The 18,330-nt window shown below is 48.3% G+C and overlaps 1 protein-coding gene across 1 annotated transcript in view; it reads right to left on the bottom strand.

Annotated features, from left to right (window-relative positions):
* Positions 1-18,330, bottom strand: part of RHOC (ras homolog family member C) — a 149,940-nt gene that overhangs the window by 36,991 nt on the left and 94,619 nt on the right. The window contains exon 3 of the mRNA XM_082248430.1: positions 12,520-12,640. Coding sequence (XP_082104556.1) covers positions 12,520-12,640 — 121 coding nt within the window. The remainder of the gene's footprint in view (positions 1-12,519; positions 12,641-18,330) is intronic.

The following is an 18,330-nucleotide window of genomic DNA, read 5'->3' as shown; positions in this document are numbered from 1 at the left end:
CAAATGAAAGACAACCTGAGGAGGGAACGACAGACCGGGGCAAAGAACCACCTTACCACCGTGAACCACCAAGAAAGGTGAACGACAGGGTAACACCGCAAATTCAGACACCCTGCACGCAGAGGTGAAAGCCACCAAAAAGGCCACTTTCTGGGACAGCATAAGCAGGGGAATCTCCAGAATGTTCTCAAAAGGCTTCTAGAGAACAGAGCACCAAATTGAGGTCCCAAGGAAGCAACAGAGATTGCACTGGAGGGGTCAAGTGCCTAACTCCCTGAAGAAAGGAAAAGGAGAAGGCAGCTCTAAGTGCAGCTGGTAAAACTACACGAGAATAAAAACACTTACAGGATGGATGGACATAAGTGTAATTGCAGTATATAAAAGTTTGGTGCAAAGCACCAGTTCCCTGTGCTCAGAGAGGTGTAGTCTCTTGTCCACCTCTAATGGGATCTTGCAGCTGTTTCTGGAGCTATGGACACGACAACCCAGGAAAAAATACTATGGCCTTGCTGCCCCTTGAACGACCAGGGAAGTCTGGAAACACTGTAAAACGACAAGCAAACACAGGGGCGCACCGGCCTAGTGCATTATCCTTTGGAAGGTTTATTTAAAAGAAAAGATTAAAAATACTCACAAACGAGTTCTTGATTAAAGCATATCCCATAAGGAACACAGTCCTCAACATAGGGATCCGAGGGCGAGTTGTCCCCTGAATTTGTGAAAGGCTAAGGCGTTTCGAGGCTTCGCCTCTTCCTCAGAGCCTCATAATAAGTGTAATAAGTGTCATAAGTGTAATTGCTCATGGTCTCTTCCTGACCCTGCGGCTCGATCTTCCTAAGCTGTCCAGCAGCAAGGAGATGATGGAATGGTGGAGCCCAACCAGGGGCAGTGACTCAGTCTGAGGCTGCGATGGAACACACGCCTCGCCCATTGACCACACAAAGCGTAATGACATCGGGGGAGGGGGGGGGGGGTTCTGCAGCAGGTGCCATTTTTATGATTCCATGTACTAACTCCCTGAAGTAAAGCATGCACCAAGGAGTATATGGCCAAGGGACATTGAAAGAAGACCGCCAAGGCCGACACCTGACCCTTGATTGTACTCTAGACCAGTTTCTGCTCAACCTCCCACTGAAGGAAGGTCAAGATTCTAGCCACCCAAAAAAAAAAAAAAAAAAGGAGCGAGGATGAACCCCAAGAGACTCTCACCACGCAATGTACATCTTCCACGTACGATTGTAGATCTTCCTAGAAAAAGATTTCCTAGCTTTTAAACAGCACTGGAATCCCCAACTCAGACAAACCTCTATCCATCAGCATTTGGCGTTCAACAGCTAAGCCATCAAAAGCCAGCGACTGTAAATCAGAATGGAAGATTGGTCCTTGGGACAGCAAATCCTCCCGAGAGGAAGCGCCCAAGGAACGTCGGCAACCAGCCACACCAGATCAGTGTGTACCAGGCCGGTGAGGCCAGTCCAGGGCCACTAAGATGAACGGAATCCCTACTGCCTCATTTCTGCATAGAAGTCTTGGCAGAAGCATGAGGCGTAAATCAGACAATACTGACCCCCACGGGGTCACCAGCGCATCCGTGGCATCTGCCAGAGGATCCGCGACTGAGCCACAAACCTCTGCTCCTTTCTGTTGAGCCAGGACACCAACAAAGCCACCTCGGGATGCCCCACTGGAGACACAACTAATAAAACCCCGCCGGATGAAGGGACTCCCCTTGGTCCAATGCCTGCCAACTGAGGTAATCCACCTGCCAGTTTTCCACCCCGAGTAGGAGTACGGCAGAGAGGGCTGGAATGAACTATTCTGCCCACCTTAGAATGCCGGCTACCTCCAGAGCCGCCAGGACAATTCTTGTGCCCCCAGTGATTGAAATAAGCCACGGCTGTGGCATTGTCTGAATAAATGCACACTGGACATCCCTGAAGACGATCTGTCCAATATTCCAGGAACAGTCTAAATGTTCGGAGTACCAAGACATTCATTGGTAGTTTAGACCCTTCCAGTGTCCAGACCCCCTGAGCAGAAATTTCACAGAGGACATCTCCCCAGCCAGACATGCTGGCATCCGTGGTGACCACTGTCCAATACAAGGAGAGGAAGGATTTGCCCAGCTGAAAAACGAAGCCCCCATATCAGGAACTCTCATTCCCCAGCTCTGCCGGATCACATTGTCCAGAGATGGCGGATTCTTCTCTCATTTGGCCAGAATCTCCCTAGCAGACATCATATGGTAAACAACAGGGTGCAGCGCCAATAAAAATTATGTTCAGTCTAGTCCAAAAAAGGAAAGTCCATAAATAGAAAAGATGATCCCCACAGCAAATGCCGTGAATCTTGAAAGCACACGTCACCACTGTGTCAGGAGAAAAGATCCTGCTTACCAGAAAGTAATGACCCTCAAGTTATAGGGTGATCAAAACAAGGAGTGTGGAAAGCCCATAAACTCGATCTGCAATTGGACCAGATTGACCCTGTTTCGTCAGAAACCCAGCAATTGATTCACCTCTTCTCCGAAACTAGGCTGATCCCACACCAACAGTCAATCAAACCTGCCTCAGAATCAAGAAGCGCTCACACAGTGTAGTAATTCTTAGGCAAAATGTGTTGAATAAAAACAACCTGATGCACTCACGTGTAAGTAGATAAAAGGCGTGTATAGCAATATTCAAAGATGGCCGTGGCGTAGCGTGCTTGCGTCATGTCGTATGCAACTTAGGTGTTTCGTCAATAGACGTCATCGGTGGTGTGTCGACCTCTCGCCAGCATGCATTAAACATTGGACCGGAAATTACTGGAAACCGGAAGGGGACCAGCTAGCTTGCGCTTCACGATGCGTCCCGAATGTAGGAAATACATATATTACTCAATTGCCTTCATGTGTTCCAAAACTGAGGAAACGGAACAAAAAACCTCCAGTTCACATAACTAATGAAACAGGAACAGCATCCAAAAAAATGAACCAATATGAGGGACCTCATATGAAACTGCAAACGGAACCGCCTCGAAGGCAGACATCAGGCCCAGCACCCGCATGCAAGTCCGTAGGGATTACCATCTGCTGGACAGCTAAGACGAATTACAGCCTTCAGTTTCTGGAGTTTGTCAAGAGGAAGGAGCACTCTGGCTAAGGAGAGTCCAGAGTCAGACCCAGATAGTCCAACTTTGTGGATGGAACCAGAGTAGACTTCTGAAAATTCAGAATCCAGCCAAACACCCTCAAGCGCGTATGGCGATTTCCAGGTTTTCCACCGGGGCAGTAGGAGACTCTGCTCGCAGAAGGAGGTCATCCATGTAGCCCAGTACTGCAATACCCCATTGGCGCAACAATGCTAGCACCCGGGCCAACACTTTTGTGAAGACCCGAGAAGCAGAAGAGACCAATGGGTGACGCCACAAACTGATAATGCTCCTCTCCCACGACAAAGCAGAGGAAGCGCTGGAGACCGATACACATTTTGGAATGTAAAGGTAAGTGTCCTTGATGTCAATGGAGGCAAAAAAAATCGTCCTGATATAGTTAAGCCACCACTGTGCGGACAGACTCCATTCTTAACTTCTGCACCCGCACAAAGCAGTTCAACGCCTTGAGGTCCAGAATTGGATGCACGTTGCCTTCCTTTCTGGAGACTGTCACCTGGTTTGAGTAAAACCCCTGAAAACGTTCCAAATTCTGAACCATCACCCTTTAAAATAAAGGTCTTGCATCACTCCATAAAGAGCCTGTAAGCGGATCTGGAACAGTTGCACGTTGGAAGGAAGAACCTACCGGAGGGTTAGAACCAAACTCGATCTTGTAGCCGGACCGAATTAACTTGTGGACCCACCTGACTTGTACAAGGGGAGTCCACAGGCCCAGGAACCAGCGAAGACATTCCCCCCACCCCAGATACAGGTGAGGGCGCACCTTCATGCTGAAGGGGCCTTGTCCACGGGTCTGGAGAAGCCTGCTCTTGACTTGCCAGACCAAGCTCACTTGGATGCTCCAGAGGAGGCCCGAAAGGGCTTTGATCCCTTGTCAGTCGACCCCGAGGGAGGAGAAAAAAAAACTTCTCATGCGCCGAAAAGGAGGGTCCACATCTTTGCCCTTAGTAGCCTGCATAAGAAAGGTACTCTTCCTTCACCCCCCGTGAGACCTTTAATTAGGTCATCCAGGGTACCACCAAACAGTCGATCTCCTTGAAAGGGAAGATCAGTCAAGGCCTTTTTAGAAGTCTGGTCCGCAGACCAGCATTTGAGCCAAAAGACACGCCGAAGGAACACTGCCGAAACAGAGAGCCGAGCTGCATCCAAAGAGACATCACAGATAAACTGCAGCCCCTGGACCAGCTGGTCTTCCAGCTCAGCAAGAGCAGGGAAAGCTACTTCCCCCCCTGCAGGTCACTGTGCAAAAGCCTAGCCCATTCGGTCAGTGTCTGGAACACCAGGGCAAATGGTGAATATCGGCCTCAGTGCCGAACCAGCCAGGGTGTACATATTGCGGGCCACAGCCTTCCCCTTCCTGTCAGCCGGGTTCTTAAAGGTCAGGGACTCTTCAACCAGAATCGTGGATGCCTTGTTTATTCTGGAAGGGCCTTAAGAAGGGCCTCCTTATAGGGGTATTGCCTTTTAAGAAGGGCCTCCTTATAGGGATATTGCCTAGCAAAATCGCTTAGGGACCCCAAACGGACGCTTTGGCCATCCCCACTATTTAGTGACAATTCTGTCAAAATAGGAGGGGAAAGGGAACACCCTTTCTGCTCTGGATGGCTTGTGAATGCCAAAGGGAACCTGCGCCTCCGCCACAGCTTCAGCTGTGTCCTCCATCCTTAAGGTCTCACACACAGCTACAATCGGTGCGTACCTATCGGAGGATTCAGAGCGTGTGGTCGCAGACCCAGCAGGGTGACCCACGTCCGCAGCGGTCGAATCAGATCTGATGAGACAGAAGTGGCAGGGGGTGCTTTCTGCCACCCCGTCACCCAAAAGCCACCTCCACCCAGGACACCAAGGACTCCAGGACCGCCGTCAGTGCATTGATGGATGGATGGGACCCGGAGGGCCCCACAGCCTCAGAGAGGACCAGGTGGGAAGATGTGCTCCAAAGACTCCATGAGTCTCTTCGCAATGTAAAACACTGGTGCTGACTCCTGGATCTTTTCATTTCCTGATCGACGGTCATGCAGTACAGATTCTCCTGGTCACTGTGGTGACTGGTTTCTGCGGGGTGGCGAGTCTGGTGGGGTCCTCTCCCTCTGTACTGAGGATCGTTTGGACCCCACCGCAGCTACCAGGAGAATCTATACTGCATGAAGGTCGATCAGGAAATGAAAAGATCCAGGAGTCAGCACCAGGGGGATGAGGAGGGGCTCCCACCGCTGAAATCGCTGCCCGGAGGGTTTCACTGTCATGGCCGCCGCTTTTTCCAATGGCAAACCACCAAAAAATGGCTGCCGGACTACACAAACATGGCTGCCTTACAATAAGCACACAGGCTACCAGAAAATGGCGGCACCACAGGCTCCCAGGAAGGATCCCTAGGCCTCAGAAAACATCACAGGCAGGAAGAGGGGACCCTGGCAGGAGCCCCCACCAGGTACAGCCCCCCCCCCCACTCCTGATCGCCAGCCCAGCACCCTGCCCCCACCCTTGGCGGGGAACTAGGCCACCCCAGAATAAGTGAAGGGGGGGGGGGACTGGCAAGATGGCCCACAGGGACCATCAGACCGATGAGGGGGATGCTTACTGGGAAGAAGGGGAATCCAGAGGTCTGAGGACCCCTAAACCCTTCAGAAACCAGACTGGCATCGCTCCAGACAGAACCTCCTTTCCATCGAAATGGGGGGGTCTGTCAGCCAGCAGGAATACTGCAACATGGGCTGAGACCCAGTCCTATGTGACCTCACGAGGCATTTAACTCACAGGACAGCCCCATCCGGGGGGGGGGGGGGCTATATCACAGCGGACCTAGCGCGAAACTGAGGTCTACGCGCACTCGCTGGCTAGACTGGGGTGACCACTGGATCTAGATTATCCAGCCCGTCGCCCAGTCCGGCAGTACTTATAGCAGAGAGAGGGAGTATACCCCCTGGGACTGTCCAAAGGCGTAGCCAGACTTTATTCTGCCTAGTGTCCTACTCCTGTAGGGGGCAGTATAACCCATTGGTTAAAAAGATCAGGAGCTGTGCCGATCAATTAACAAAAGAGAAAAATAACGGAGTTTTTTTTGTAAAATCTTACCTGTAAAATTTCTCTCTCTGAGTCCGACAGTCGTCGCCTCCTCCAAGTCATCACTGTTGGGTATTGACTTCCCATCCGCAGGAGTAGCTAAGCATATAGACTTAGTCAAAAGTCAAAAGACAAAAGGCATTAGCATATACACACCCATGGGGGCTGTCCCATCTGGTCAATACCCCCCCCTGCATCATCACTCCCAACTCAGTTTGGTAGCATAGCAGTAGGTAATAAGAACCCCAAAAGAGGGGCGGCGACTGTCGGAGGACTCAGAGAAAGGAATTTTACAGGTAAGATTTTACAAAAATTCAGTTTTCTCTTACGTCCTCCGTCAGTCGCCGCCTCCTCTAAGTCATCACTGTTGGGATGTCCCAAAGCAGTATAGACATGAGGGGTGGGAGACGCAACCGTAGAAAAAGCAACGCAGTACCCACATCAGAGAAAGGAATCTTACATGCACTGTAAGAGAACCAACTGGGCATCAGAAAAAAACAATGCTCAACAGGAGCAACAGCCCAGGAAAGCAAATGCCAACAGCCAGGGACCCAGAAAAAAACACAAGGGTCCATCAAGGCACTGCCGCACTGAGAACTTTGCGGCCAAAGGAAGCATCAGCTGATGTCAGAACGTCTACTTTGTAGAATTTTGAAAAAGTGTGCACCGACGACCAAGTTGCAGCCTTGCACACCTGGGCCACCGAGGCCCGATGCCAATAGGCCCAGGACACACTCACAGATCTGGTGGAGTGCGCCTTAACAGGGAACTGCGGAACCCGTACCTTCAAAGCGTAAGCCTGTTCAATGGTCTGTCTGATCAATTTGGCAATAGTGGCTGCAGATGCAGATCCGAGGTCCCTCAGGAAGGACAAAGAGGGAATCCGTCTTCCGAAAGGACTCCGTAGACGACAGGTAAACCCTGATCGCCCTGACAACATCCAAGGAATGCAGAGCAACCTCCTTCGGATGCTTAGGCTTCGTACAAAGCGAAGGCAGGACAATGTCCTCATTAATGTGGAACTCAGAGACCACCTTAGGAAGAAAGGAGGGATGTGGACGCAAAACCACCTTATCCCGGTGAATCACCAAGTACGGAGAACGGCAAGATAACGCTGCCAGTTCAGACACCCTGCGAGCCGAAGTGATCGCCACCAAAAAGGCAACCTTCTTAGACAGCAGAGGCAACGATATTTCCCGAATGTTATCAAAGGGAGCACGCTGTAAGACGGACAGAACCAAGTTCAAGTCCCATGGAGGTAAGGGCTCCTTCCTGGGAGGAGCCAAATGTCGCACACCTTGAATAAAGGTGCGAATCAGGGAATGAGACGCCACAGGTCGTTGAAAAAGAATAGCCAGTGCGGACACCTGGCCTTTGATCGTGGCCAGCGCCAGGCGCTGGTCCACTCCAGACTGGAGGAAGGCCAACACTGTTGACACCGAGTACGAGCGAGGGGAGAACCCCCTAGACTCACACCAGGCAAAATAAGCCTTCCAGGTACGGTAATAGATTTTACCAGAGGAGGTCTTTCTAGCCTTGACAAGGGTAGGGATGACCTCAGAAGAGAGACCCCTGTCCTTCAGGACCTGGGTCTCAACAGCCAGGCCGTTAAAGCCAGCGACCGTAAAGCAGGATGGAAGATCGGACCCTGAGACAGGAGATCTTCCCGCATTGGCAGCCGCCACGGAGGCGCCACTGCCAGGTGAACAACGTCAGCGTACCAGGACCGGTGTGGCCAGTCCGGTGCCACCAGAATCACCAGGTGCGGTTCCGAGACCAATCTGTGGAGGAACCGGGATAACAACTGAATCGGAGGAAAGGCATACATCAGACGATACTGATGCCAAGGGGCTACCAGCCCATCCATAGCGTCCGCCAACGGATCGCACGTTCTTGCCACGAACCTATCCACCTTTTGATTTAGCCGGGATGCGAACAGATCCACGTCCGGGGATCCCCACCTCGCACACAGCATTTGGAAGACCTCCGGGTGTAGGGACCATTCCCCCTGGTCCAGGGTCTGGCGGCTCAGATAGTCGGTCTGCCAATTCTCCACACCCGGAATGTGAACTGCCGAGATCGCCAGGACATGAGCCTCGGCCCAAGACAGAATGTCGGTCACCTCCCGAGCACTCCTGGTGCCCCCTTGGTGGTTGATGTAAGCCACCGCGGTAGCATTGTCCGTCTGTACTTGGACAGGATGGCCCCGAAGACGGCCCGACCACTGGAAGAGACAGTTTTATCGCTCGCCGTTCCAGCACATTTATCGGGAGGGAGGATTCTTCCTCCGACCAAGTGCCCTGGGCAGACAGGTTGCCCAGAACTCCACCCCAGCCCGACAGGCTGGCATCCGTGGTAATCACCGTCCACACCAACGGACGGAAAGACTTGCCTACCGCCACCGACGGGGACTGGAGCCACCACAGAAGAGCCAATCTGGTCTGACGACTCAAGGAGACACACAGATCCAGGGACTGAGGCAGTCTGTTCCACTTGGCCAGGATCTCCGCTTGGAGAGCCCGCGTGTGAAACTGAGCAAAGTGTATCGCCTCGAAGGCCGATACCATCAACCCCAGGCCCCGCATACAGGTCCTGAGTGACGAGGACAGGCTGTCCCTGAGGGACCTGATCTCGTCCCGCTGCTTGCCCTCCCAGGGCTTCTTCTGGCTGCCCTGGGCCTTGAAGGGCTTACCCTTGGATTGGTTCAGAAAGGTACGAAAGGACCCCTGATTGGATCTAGGCGCAGAACCCCGCTTGCCCTGAAAGGACTTGTTTTTCGGGTTTTGGGGCAGCATAGTGCTCTTGCCCCCCGTGACTCCTTTCACCAGGGTGTCCAATGCCTCGCCAAAAAGGCGAGAGCCAGCATAGGGAAAATCAGCAACTGTTTTCCGTGAGGACTGGTCAGCCGACCAGCTTTTTAGCCATATCAGTCGCCAGTTAAGCACCGCGACACTAGAGAGGCCAGCCACTAAGGGGGCCTCATTCAAGGCTGCATCACACAAATACATGACTCCTTGGTGGATCTGATCTACCATTTCCAGCCGGGCAGGCGGGACTCCATCAGACACGAGATTGCACCTAAGCATCTTAGTCCAATCAGCCACTGCCTGAGCCACCAGAACGGACGCGAAAACGGGTCTGAGCAACGAACCCGCCACCGTATAGGAATGGCGAGCTAGAGACTCCAACCACCGGTCCGTGGGATCCCGGAAAACAGGGGTATCCTCAGTAGGAACCAAGGTAGCCTTGTTCAACACGGCCACAGTGTGATCTAACTGTGGAGGCACACACCATCATGATTCCGTAGCCGGCGCAAAAGGATAAAGCAATTTGAACCGACCAGGTACCAGGAATGGACGTTTTAACGTGCGCCACATTTCATTAACAGTGTAATGAAACTCAGCTGGGCAAGGAAAAAACCTGCGCAGACTTGCGGGTCCTGTGCGTCCCAAATGAGGACACAACGCCCGGAGGACAGGGCTAATCCTCCAAACGTAAGGTTTCCTAAAAGAAGCAATTAACTCGTCCATGGTCGCCCGTTCTTCAGGTGACCCTGGGGAGGAGGTATCAACCCCCTCCATCTCAGCCTCCCCCTCTGACCCCGGGGGGTCCAGGGATGAGTGGGACCCTGAAAAGGGCACGCTCGCAGCAGCAGCCATATCCCCATCTGAATCAGAAGAGAGAGACAATCTGGGCCTCTTTTTTGCAGCACGTTCAAACATCAGCATTTCCATATTAGACACCAAAGTCGCCACCACAGTAGCCAAATCGGGTCGCAGCGGGGCCACAGGAGAACTGGGGATCCCCACTAAAGCTGGGGGGAACTTGCTTTCCTGAGAATCCATTGCTCAAAAGGTCACAGAAAAAACAGTGCAATAAATGTGTACTGCCCCTTTTAAAATCGTTGCGGAATGCGCAGCCCACCGCTACAGCTATAGTGACAAAGACCCCAAAAGGATAAGAGAAAACTGAGCCAGAAACAATAATATAGAGGAATATTGAGAGCAATAACCTGCAGAGCCCCCAGAGTGTTGCCACCGATGTCCTGCTGCATGTGGAAAGGAAGTGCTGCTGAAGTAGGCTCAACTTAAAGACTCTTAGACTCAGGGAAAATGGCTGCCCCATAGGATTGCATTGGAGGCGCCAAGAAAATGGCCGCCGAACATGCGGTCGGACCGATCGTTCCAAACCCACCAAAATGGCGGCGGATGGCGCCAAAACAGCATACAGTATTGCCCACAGAGAGGCTGACCATGCTTGCTCAAATCAAAGATGGCGGACCGCGCGAGTGCACTCTGCTGCGGTCACCACACAGTCTGCACCCCCAACAATGCACCGAAGCGACACAGGGAAGGGGACCCCCACACACAGAAAACTGCACAAGAGATCCCCGCAGGGACCGCATCAGGGAGTCACACAGGCACAGACATGGGGGACACACAGCAACACAGACTGCCACCCCAGACAGAGACCCCACACAGAAGTACTTACCCGTACCAGATGGCGTGGGGAGCCTCTATGCACGGAAAACCGCTGTCCTCACCTGACGGAGTGCCGTGAGCCAGGGACATGACACTGCAGCACCGCAGATGTGTCCTGTGAGGTAGCCACCTCACGGCTCCATCCCTGCAGCGAACAGGGATGGGTCGTTCGTAATGCCAGGGCGAGCCATAGCTGAACGCTCGATGGCGGGCTGGGGGTCCATCTGACCCTTTTGCTCTGGAGAACCAGGGCGGTCAGTCCAAATCCCAGCACCGCATGATCCATCTTCATCTGAAGGGAAGACTAACACTAGAAGCTGACAAAATAAACAGCTAGTAAAGTAAGAGAAAAAAGTGACATTTTCAAAGAAAAATCAAATAAAAAAGGTTAGGAAGGCTGAGACTGAAGCCCCAGCACAAGGTAAGCCTGACTACTCCTGACGCTAGGCAGATTAAAACCGAGTTGGGAGTGGTGATGCAGGGGGGGGTATTGACCAGATGGGACAGCCCCCATGGGTGTGTATATGCTAATGCCTTTTTGACTTTTGACCAAGTCTATATGCCTAGCTACTCCTGCGGATGGGAAGTCAATACCCAACAGTGATGACTTAGAGGATGCGGCGACTGTCGGAGGACGCAAGAGAAATATCATTTTTTTGAATAGTTTAGGGAAAGGTACACACCTGTAAGGTTCATTTTGTTGTCCATGTCTCTGTTCAGAAGATTGCACCTCATTTTCTGTCCCGGTGACAATTGGATTTTGAAAATTTTGGGTTGTTGTGGAAACAAGGATTGGTGATAAAGCTACAGTGGAGACATGTTTTTCCCATTATAACTCTTACAGGAGTAAATTCCCCTTCCTAGGGGTAGATTTCCTCTCTCTTCCTGTTGTCTCCCTCCATTTGTAACTAGAAGTCTATGTAAGTCGAATGTTTGTAACCTGTTGACTGTCTGTAGTTTACTAGAGTTGGGTTTTAAAAGTATGGAGTACAAGAGTGAAGAGAATTGTCACTTTAACACTTTAGGGCAGTGATGTCGAACCTCGGCACCCAAGATGTTTTGGAACTACATTTCCCATGATCCTCTTGCACTCTGCAGTGTAGTGGAGCATGGGAAATGTAATTCCAAAACATCTGGGGTGCCAAGGTTCGCCATCACTGCTTTAGGGCAAGCTGACCGCATCAGTTACTAGCCCACCTTCTAAAGCGTTTATTATTACATTTGCTAACTCCATTGCTTCTAGGTAGTTGGAAGCATGTAACCTACTACCAGAATGCACTGTTTGGGCCTGAGTGGACAACTGCTAGGCCCCAACAATGTCATTTGGTAAGGAGGACAAGGTCAACGCCTCTGTGAAAGCTTTGGCACCATCTGATACAACAAAATGACAGTGGTGGGGAAGCATGAAGGTGGTGAGTAGAAGTGGATTGCACTATTTTGTCCTGATGACCATCATCACCAAGATGAAAATCCAAAGTTTTTCAGTTGTTCCCATAACAGGAAGGGAAATCCTGCAAAGTGGATGCGCGACAGGTGAAACTGTCAAGATAGGCTTTACTCTCACTCCAGATGCATTCTCCCTTCCTTTTATGAACCTTGTTAGCATTATTTGCAAAGCACAGTTACAGAGTAAATGTTTTCCAAAAACGGTAGATAAAAACTATCTACCAGGGGAAAAAATGGATGTAAAATAAAGATAATGAATGAAAGGGTGAAACAGAAATGGGAGGAAAGTAGAAACATAGGGCCACAGTTTGACGTGTTATAGTTAAAGGTCATTGATAATCACTCATTTATAGATTCATAAATATGTTCTTACCTAAGCTGTCTGGGCTGTCAATTGAGAAACACATTAGAATAACATCAGTATCAGGGTAAGAGAGTGGGCGCAGTCTGTCATAATCCTCTTGTCCTGCTGTGTCCCACAGAGCCAGTTCCACCTACATTAAAATAACCTAATTAGTTTGCACAGGAGAAGGAGGATTATAGGATTAGGAGATAAAGGGAAAAGTGGAACTTGAGAGGTGATCAGCATTTAGTATATACAGATTGTATAACTGGCACAAATACTGAGAAGAAAATAAATGGTCGAGCTAAGAGACATGCAATTAAGACGTAAACTGTCCAGGGGCAACTCTTTTAACCTTTTGTTTTCTGCAGAGTGGTCTTTTGGCATGTTACAAATGATCCAAAACCAATTTTGCCAATTTACCACAAATATTTTAATTTGAATTAGATCCAGCCCTAGCTTGTTCTGCTTTGTTCGGATGATCCATCTATTTGCTTTCATCTGGTATACGCTATATTGTAGAGTCATTTGTTACTGCCTACATTTTAAGAATAGTCTATGTTTTAGGATTACAATGTAGTTACAATGGCCCTAGGAAGTAAAGATGTATTTATAGACTGGGCAGCAACATATGGAGATTCCCGCTCCAGACACAATTAGATGTGCCCACAAAGTCTATAGCAAGGTCACAGGTTCAGTTAAGGGTCCATTTTTAGGTTACCTCTTTTCCAGTACACAAGACGAATACAGACAAACATCGATACACAGATCACAATACCCTTCTAACAATAAGGACTTATCCAAAATTACTTACCATATAGTCAATTTATTCATATTTCTAAGATTGAATTAGAAATGAATAAAAAGTACAACTTTTTGCTCACCATCGCCTCAGATAAAAAACAAAACAAAAAACAAGCAATGCCTAAAGTATTCAATGATCCTCCGATCAAGTTGGTTGTCATCTCTACAAAAACCTGTAGGCACTGCAATCATTGCAATTTTGTCATCAAAAAATATACTATATGCATTCCTGTATGGGGCTTAATTTTTCTATTAGAACCTCTGAACTGTTCCTTGTCATTTGAGATTTATCTTTTGAAATGCCCTTTGCCATTGACAGTAGGGTAGATATCCTTGAAGGTTTGCATTAGATCGGGTGCCATTGACAGTAGGGTAGATATCCCTGAAGGTTTGCATTAGATCAGGTGAACATAGAAGTAAAGTAGGGAGAGCAGATTTATAGTCCCAGGTTGCCCAACGCACGTGGACAGCAACCCATCTCCGTGTACAATACACTTTATGAATGACGTACTCAATCCCCCACCAAAGTGGGATTTTTTTTATCTAGCCAGATACCCAAAACGTGAACTCCTTTGGGTTTACAAATGAGAAAAATTACATCCAAAAGGAATGAATGAGTGAGTGATGAGATCATAGTATGACTGGTCCTGTTGGAATGAGAGATTTTGAAAAACCATGTATACAGTGTAAATTGTTTTGTTAACCTATCGTTGGGTACTAATGTTCTAGGTTTAATGTTTGAGCTTGGTTTTTTCTTTTCCTCTATGCTATGTGCAGAAAATAATAAAAATCTTAAGGTCAGTGCTATAAGTCAAAAGACAGAAAAAAGAAATAAAAAATTCTGGATCACCAGATAGATCCACCGATCAATCTCTACAGGTTTTCAGGATCCTCAGTTCCAATTTTGGCAAATCACTTCCATGTTCTTCTCCAACCTCACTGCATTCCTCCAGGTTTTCCTGTCTGAACACTGTTTTGATGTCCCAATGCTATGTGGAAGCCTGCTGGTGCTGTTCCATGTGTCTCCAGAAATGCAGGATGTCCATGGGTGGTAGCTATCTGACTAGGTGGTGATAATTTCCAGCTGTAGAAAGCAGCAGGCTTGCACATAGCATTGAGACGGCATGACAGTGTTCAGACAGGAAGCCTGGGGGACTATTAGGTTGAAGAACTTGATATTTATTTACTAAAATTAGAATGGAGGATCCTGAAAACCCGCAGAGATTGATCAGTGGATCCATCTGGTGATCCAGGGAGGGAGACCACTGCAGTGGAAGGGATCAGTTCCTTGAGCTCTCTGGTGATTAAGCATGGTTGATCTTTCTGTAAGGTGAGCAGCGATTTCACCTGCTGGTTGCGGTTCGGTCCTCTTGTCACAGTTTTCTCAAGGATTGTTATACACTGCTGATGAATGATTACAAACAACATTTTGCGGATCGAATATATGCACGTGAGCTTTTGAGCACATTTTTTGGACTTTTGTGACCCCCCCCCCCCTTTTACCTTTTTTTAACCTTTGAATGTATAGTCACACCACATTTACTGAATGTCTCAGCATATGAATGGTGTATTGCACAATTGAGTATTTGGATATATTTTTTAAACACATATAGGGATTGTTTATGAACAAGTGCACTGTTTTTTGGTTTAATATTTTGATTCATAGTCATCTGCCCTGCCCTTGGACCCTCACAGCCATACACAGAGTTAGTTGGCAACATGTTTTTTCCCCCCCTCCATGTTCTTGTTGTCAATTTTCAGGAGTGCTGTGGACCGGCAGGGATTTTACGCACACAATAGTGTGCAACTCTTTATGGGGGATATTTTCTCATAGAAACATAGAAAAGTGACGCCAGAAAAAAAAAAAAAAAAAAGGACAGAGCAGTCCAAGTCTACCCATTTTTTTTCTTTTTCATTTTTTTTTCTTTTTATATACACTTTTTTTTTGGTAACTTTTTTTGTTTAAGTATAGATCTAGGTTTGTCCCAGGCATGTTTGAAGCCATCAACAAGGGCCGAATGGCAGCCAGTTTTTATTGAACCGGTTGATGTTGACCAGCATTCAGCCCGTGTGCACTTGGCTTGATGGTGTGATGGGCAGTGGCTCACTAGGGAATGACAGTGCAGCAAGGTAGGGGGGGGGGGTAGGAGATCCAGTAACGCTTGCCACCTTTGGCCCCTTTCATACGGGCACCTCTGCTAAGCGGAATCTGCATGCTCAGCGGGAATTTCTATGCAGAGCGAACGCTAACAGTCCTGCTCTCCTCTACAGGGAAATCAGATGGAAATGGACTGCCTGTCCATTTCCATCTGATGCCATCGGATTAGATCCACTGGACGGATGGAAAATAGGACCACCATCCGCCTGTTTTTGGCAGACCGGATCAGATGGCGGCGGTTGTCAGCAGACATCCGCCACTCCATAGAGGAGACTGAAGGGTCTGATCAGGTCCGCCTGAAAAATGGACAGGCGAACCTGATCAGATAGCCCGTGTGAAAGGGGCCTTTGGATGTGTAGCATGACAGGGAGAGAATGAAAAATGTATTTTCATGAAATAAAATATAAAAATAAACTGTTTCTATTTTTGTGAGGTTGTAAATAGAAGAGAGGCCGTTCCAACCAGCTGCCTCACACACTCCCTGTCCACGGTAAGGACAGGGCACCAGATCAAGCCCAGAACACCTTGTCTATGGTGTGTGGGCAGTGAAAGCAGGTAGGGAAAACCCCTTAGCGCCGCCAGTGACTACTTGTTGCAGCCCTGGCTACCACAAGAGGGCATTAGTTACCCAATGTAAGCGTCTAACCCCAGCAGGCAATATTTACAACTATGTGCTGGGGGCTAGTTGCACCCCTAGCACAGGACTTCGTGCTGGAGGGTACTGCTGGCTCTTCTGAGAGACATCAACGGAGTGTGAGGAGTGGTGCTGGAGGAAGCATGCAGAGCCGATGCTTCCTGTATCTCTCCTCTCTGCATTTGAGATCATCCCGCCTGACCGGATGAGCTGGAACTATACAGGAAGCATCAGGTTCTATTTGACAGCTGACAGCCCAGAGCTGGGATATCGCACGGGACTTGCGGGTGTCGGGGAGCCGCAGCCCACATGCGGGAGACTCCCACACCTCGCAGGAGACTTGGGATGTCTGGCATGGGGAAAGGACACCTGCCGCAGTGTAGCAGAGGTGCTAGGCTGCTAATTCTAGTCACCAATGCGATCTGGCGCCTGGGGTTTGTCGAGCCCTGCATTACAATAGAATTCAACACATTACATTACTTCCGAAGTTGTATTCCATCATACAAGAGTTTTTGTAAGTAACCACTTAATTTTGATAGAAGACTAGCATAACACTTCGATGTCTTCCATCTTAATAAAGTGACTGTACCACATGCCGATATAACCGTTGGTGCCACTACTCCTCAACTGATATAAACTCACTGGACAATCTGCAGGTAAAAGCAGCGGCGACATGTGATATAAATCCGCTCCAAGTTATTGCAATCAGCAGTTTTCACTCCACTACTGGGGGTGACCCTCTTGGTAGGATGCGGATGCCACACAATCGATTTTTGTGACGGCAGCTGGATTAATTTCTGTGGCATTTTTGGGATTCATCAGACTTATTTTTTATTTAATAAATACTACACTATATGGCATATCTTTGAAGGCTGTTTGTGGTGATCTATTTTCTATACATCCCACCCAGATTGTCACCCACTGGTGGTGAGAAGAGAAACCGCTGGTGATTGCCATACATAGCTTGGAGCGGATTTATTTCAAATGCTGTCTCCTGCTGCGTTTACCTGCAGCTTTTTGTCTGGGGAGTTCATATTGGTGTGGTGGTGGCACCAACAGGTATTTCTGCCAAAATTTCTTCTACAGTCACTTTGAAAAACACCAAATTATTAAAGCACAGATCTCAGGCTGGAATTGTAAACGCTTTATTGGTTGTTTTTTTTTGTGTGCAGAGATGAGTTACAATCACGGTTTAAGAAATGTATTTTATTTATAATCTTGTTTGTATAGGATTGTTTGCATGAGGCGTTGCACCATTTGTTTTATGATTTACACTAGGGGTTTGTATATTGATCTTGTTGCTAGCTGCCCGCACCTCTAACTACACTCATAGTAAAGCTACAATGTTTGTTTTATTGAATTCTATGCAACTGGATTCCTTCATACCATGCCAGACTGCTATTCGCATCAACTTACTAATATGTGACGATAGTCAAGAGATGGGCATGTCAAGCAGTGTACAAAATATTAGCAATTAAAGTGATATAAAAGGTTCTCTTTAAAATCACAAAAAAACATTCTTGTCTGCTCTGTGCAGTTCTTTTCAGAAAATTTTCCACCTTTAAATGAGACCTATAAACCGTACAGCTCAGTTGAACAACAAACTGAAATCTCTTAGGTGGAGGGAAGTAAAAATAAAAAACTAAAATAATATGGTTACATAAGTGTGAACACCCTAAACTTGAGGCACCCTTTGATTTTATTACAGCACAGTCTTTTTGAGTAGAAGCATCAGCATGACACATTTTAACTGATATTTGCCCACTCTTCTTTGCAAAAACACTCCAAAACTGTGCACAGCCCTCTTCTGATCACCCCGCAATTAGATTCAGGTCTGGGCTCTGGTTGGGCCATTCCAAAACTTTATTCTTCTTCTGGTGAAGCCATTCCTTTGTTGATTTGGATGTATGCTTTGGGTCGTTATGCTGAAAGACGAAGTTCCTCTTCATGTTTAGCATGTCTAGCAGAAGCCTAAAGGTTTTGAGCCAATATTAACTGTTATTTGGAACTGTTCATAATTCCCTCTACCTTGACTAAGGCCCCTGTTCCAGCTGAAGAAAAACAGCCCCAAAGCATGATGCTGCCACCACCATGCTTCACTGTGGGTAGGGTTTTCTTTTGGTGATGTAAAGATGGTACAGCGCCACTAAATGGAATAACTAACTAAAAGAAAGGAGGTGAACCAATGTCCATGTGGAGGAAAAGGATTCAAATGCTGAAAATGTAGCCACAGATCCAACAGAAT

This window comes from Pelophylax lessonae (assembly GCF_965119305.1).
Source record: "Pelophylax lessonae genome assembly, chromosome: 2".
Taxonomy (NCBI): Eukaryota; Metazoa; Chordata; class Amphibia; order Anura; family Ranidae; genus Pelophylax; species Pelophylax lessonae.
This window is presented reverse-complemented; position numbering and strand designations above follow the sequence as displayed.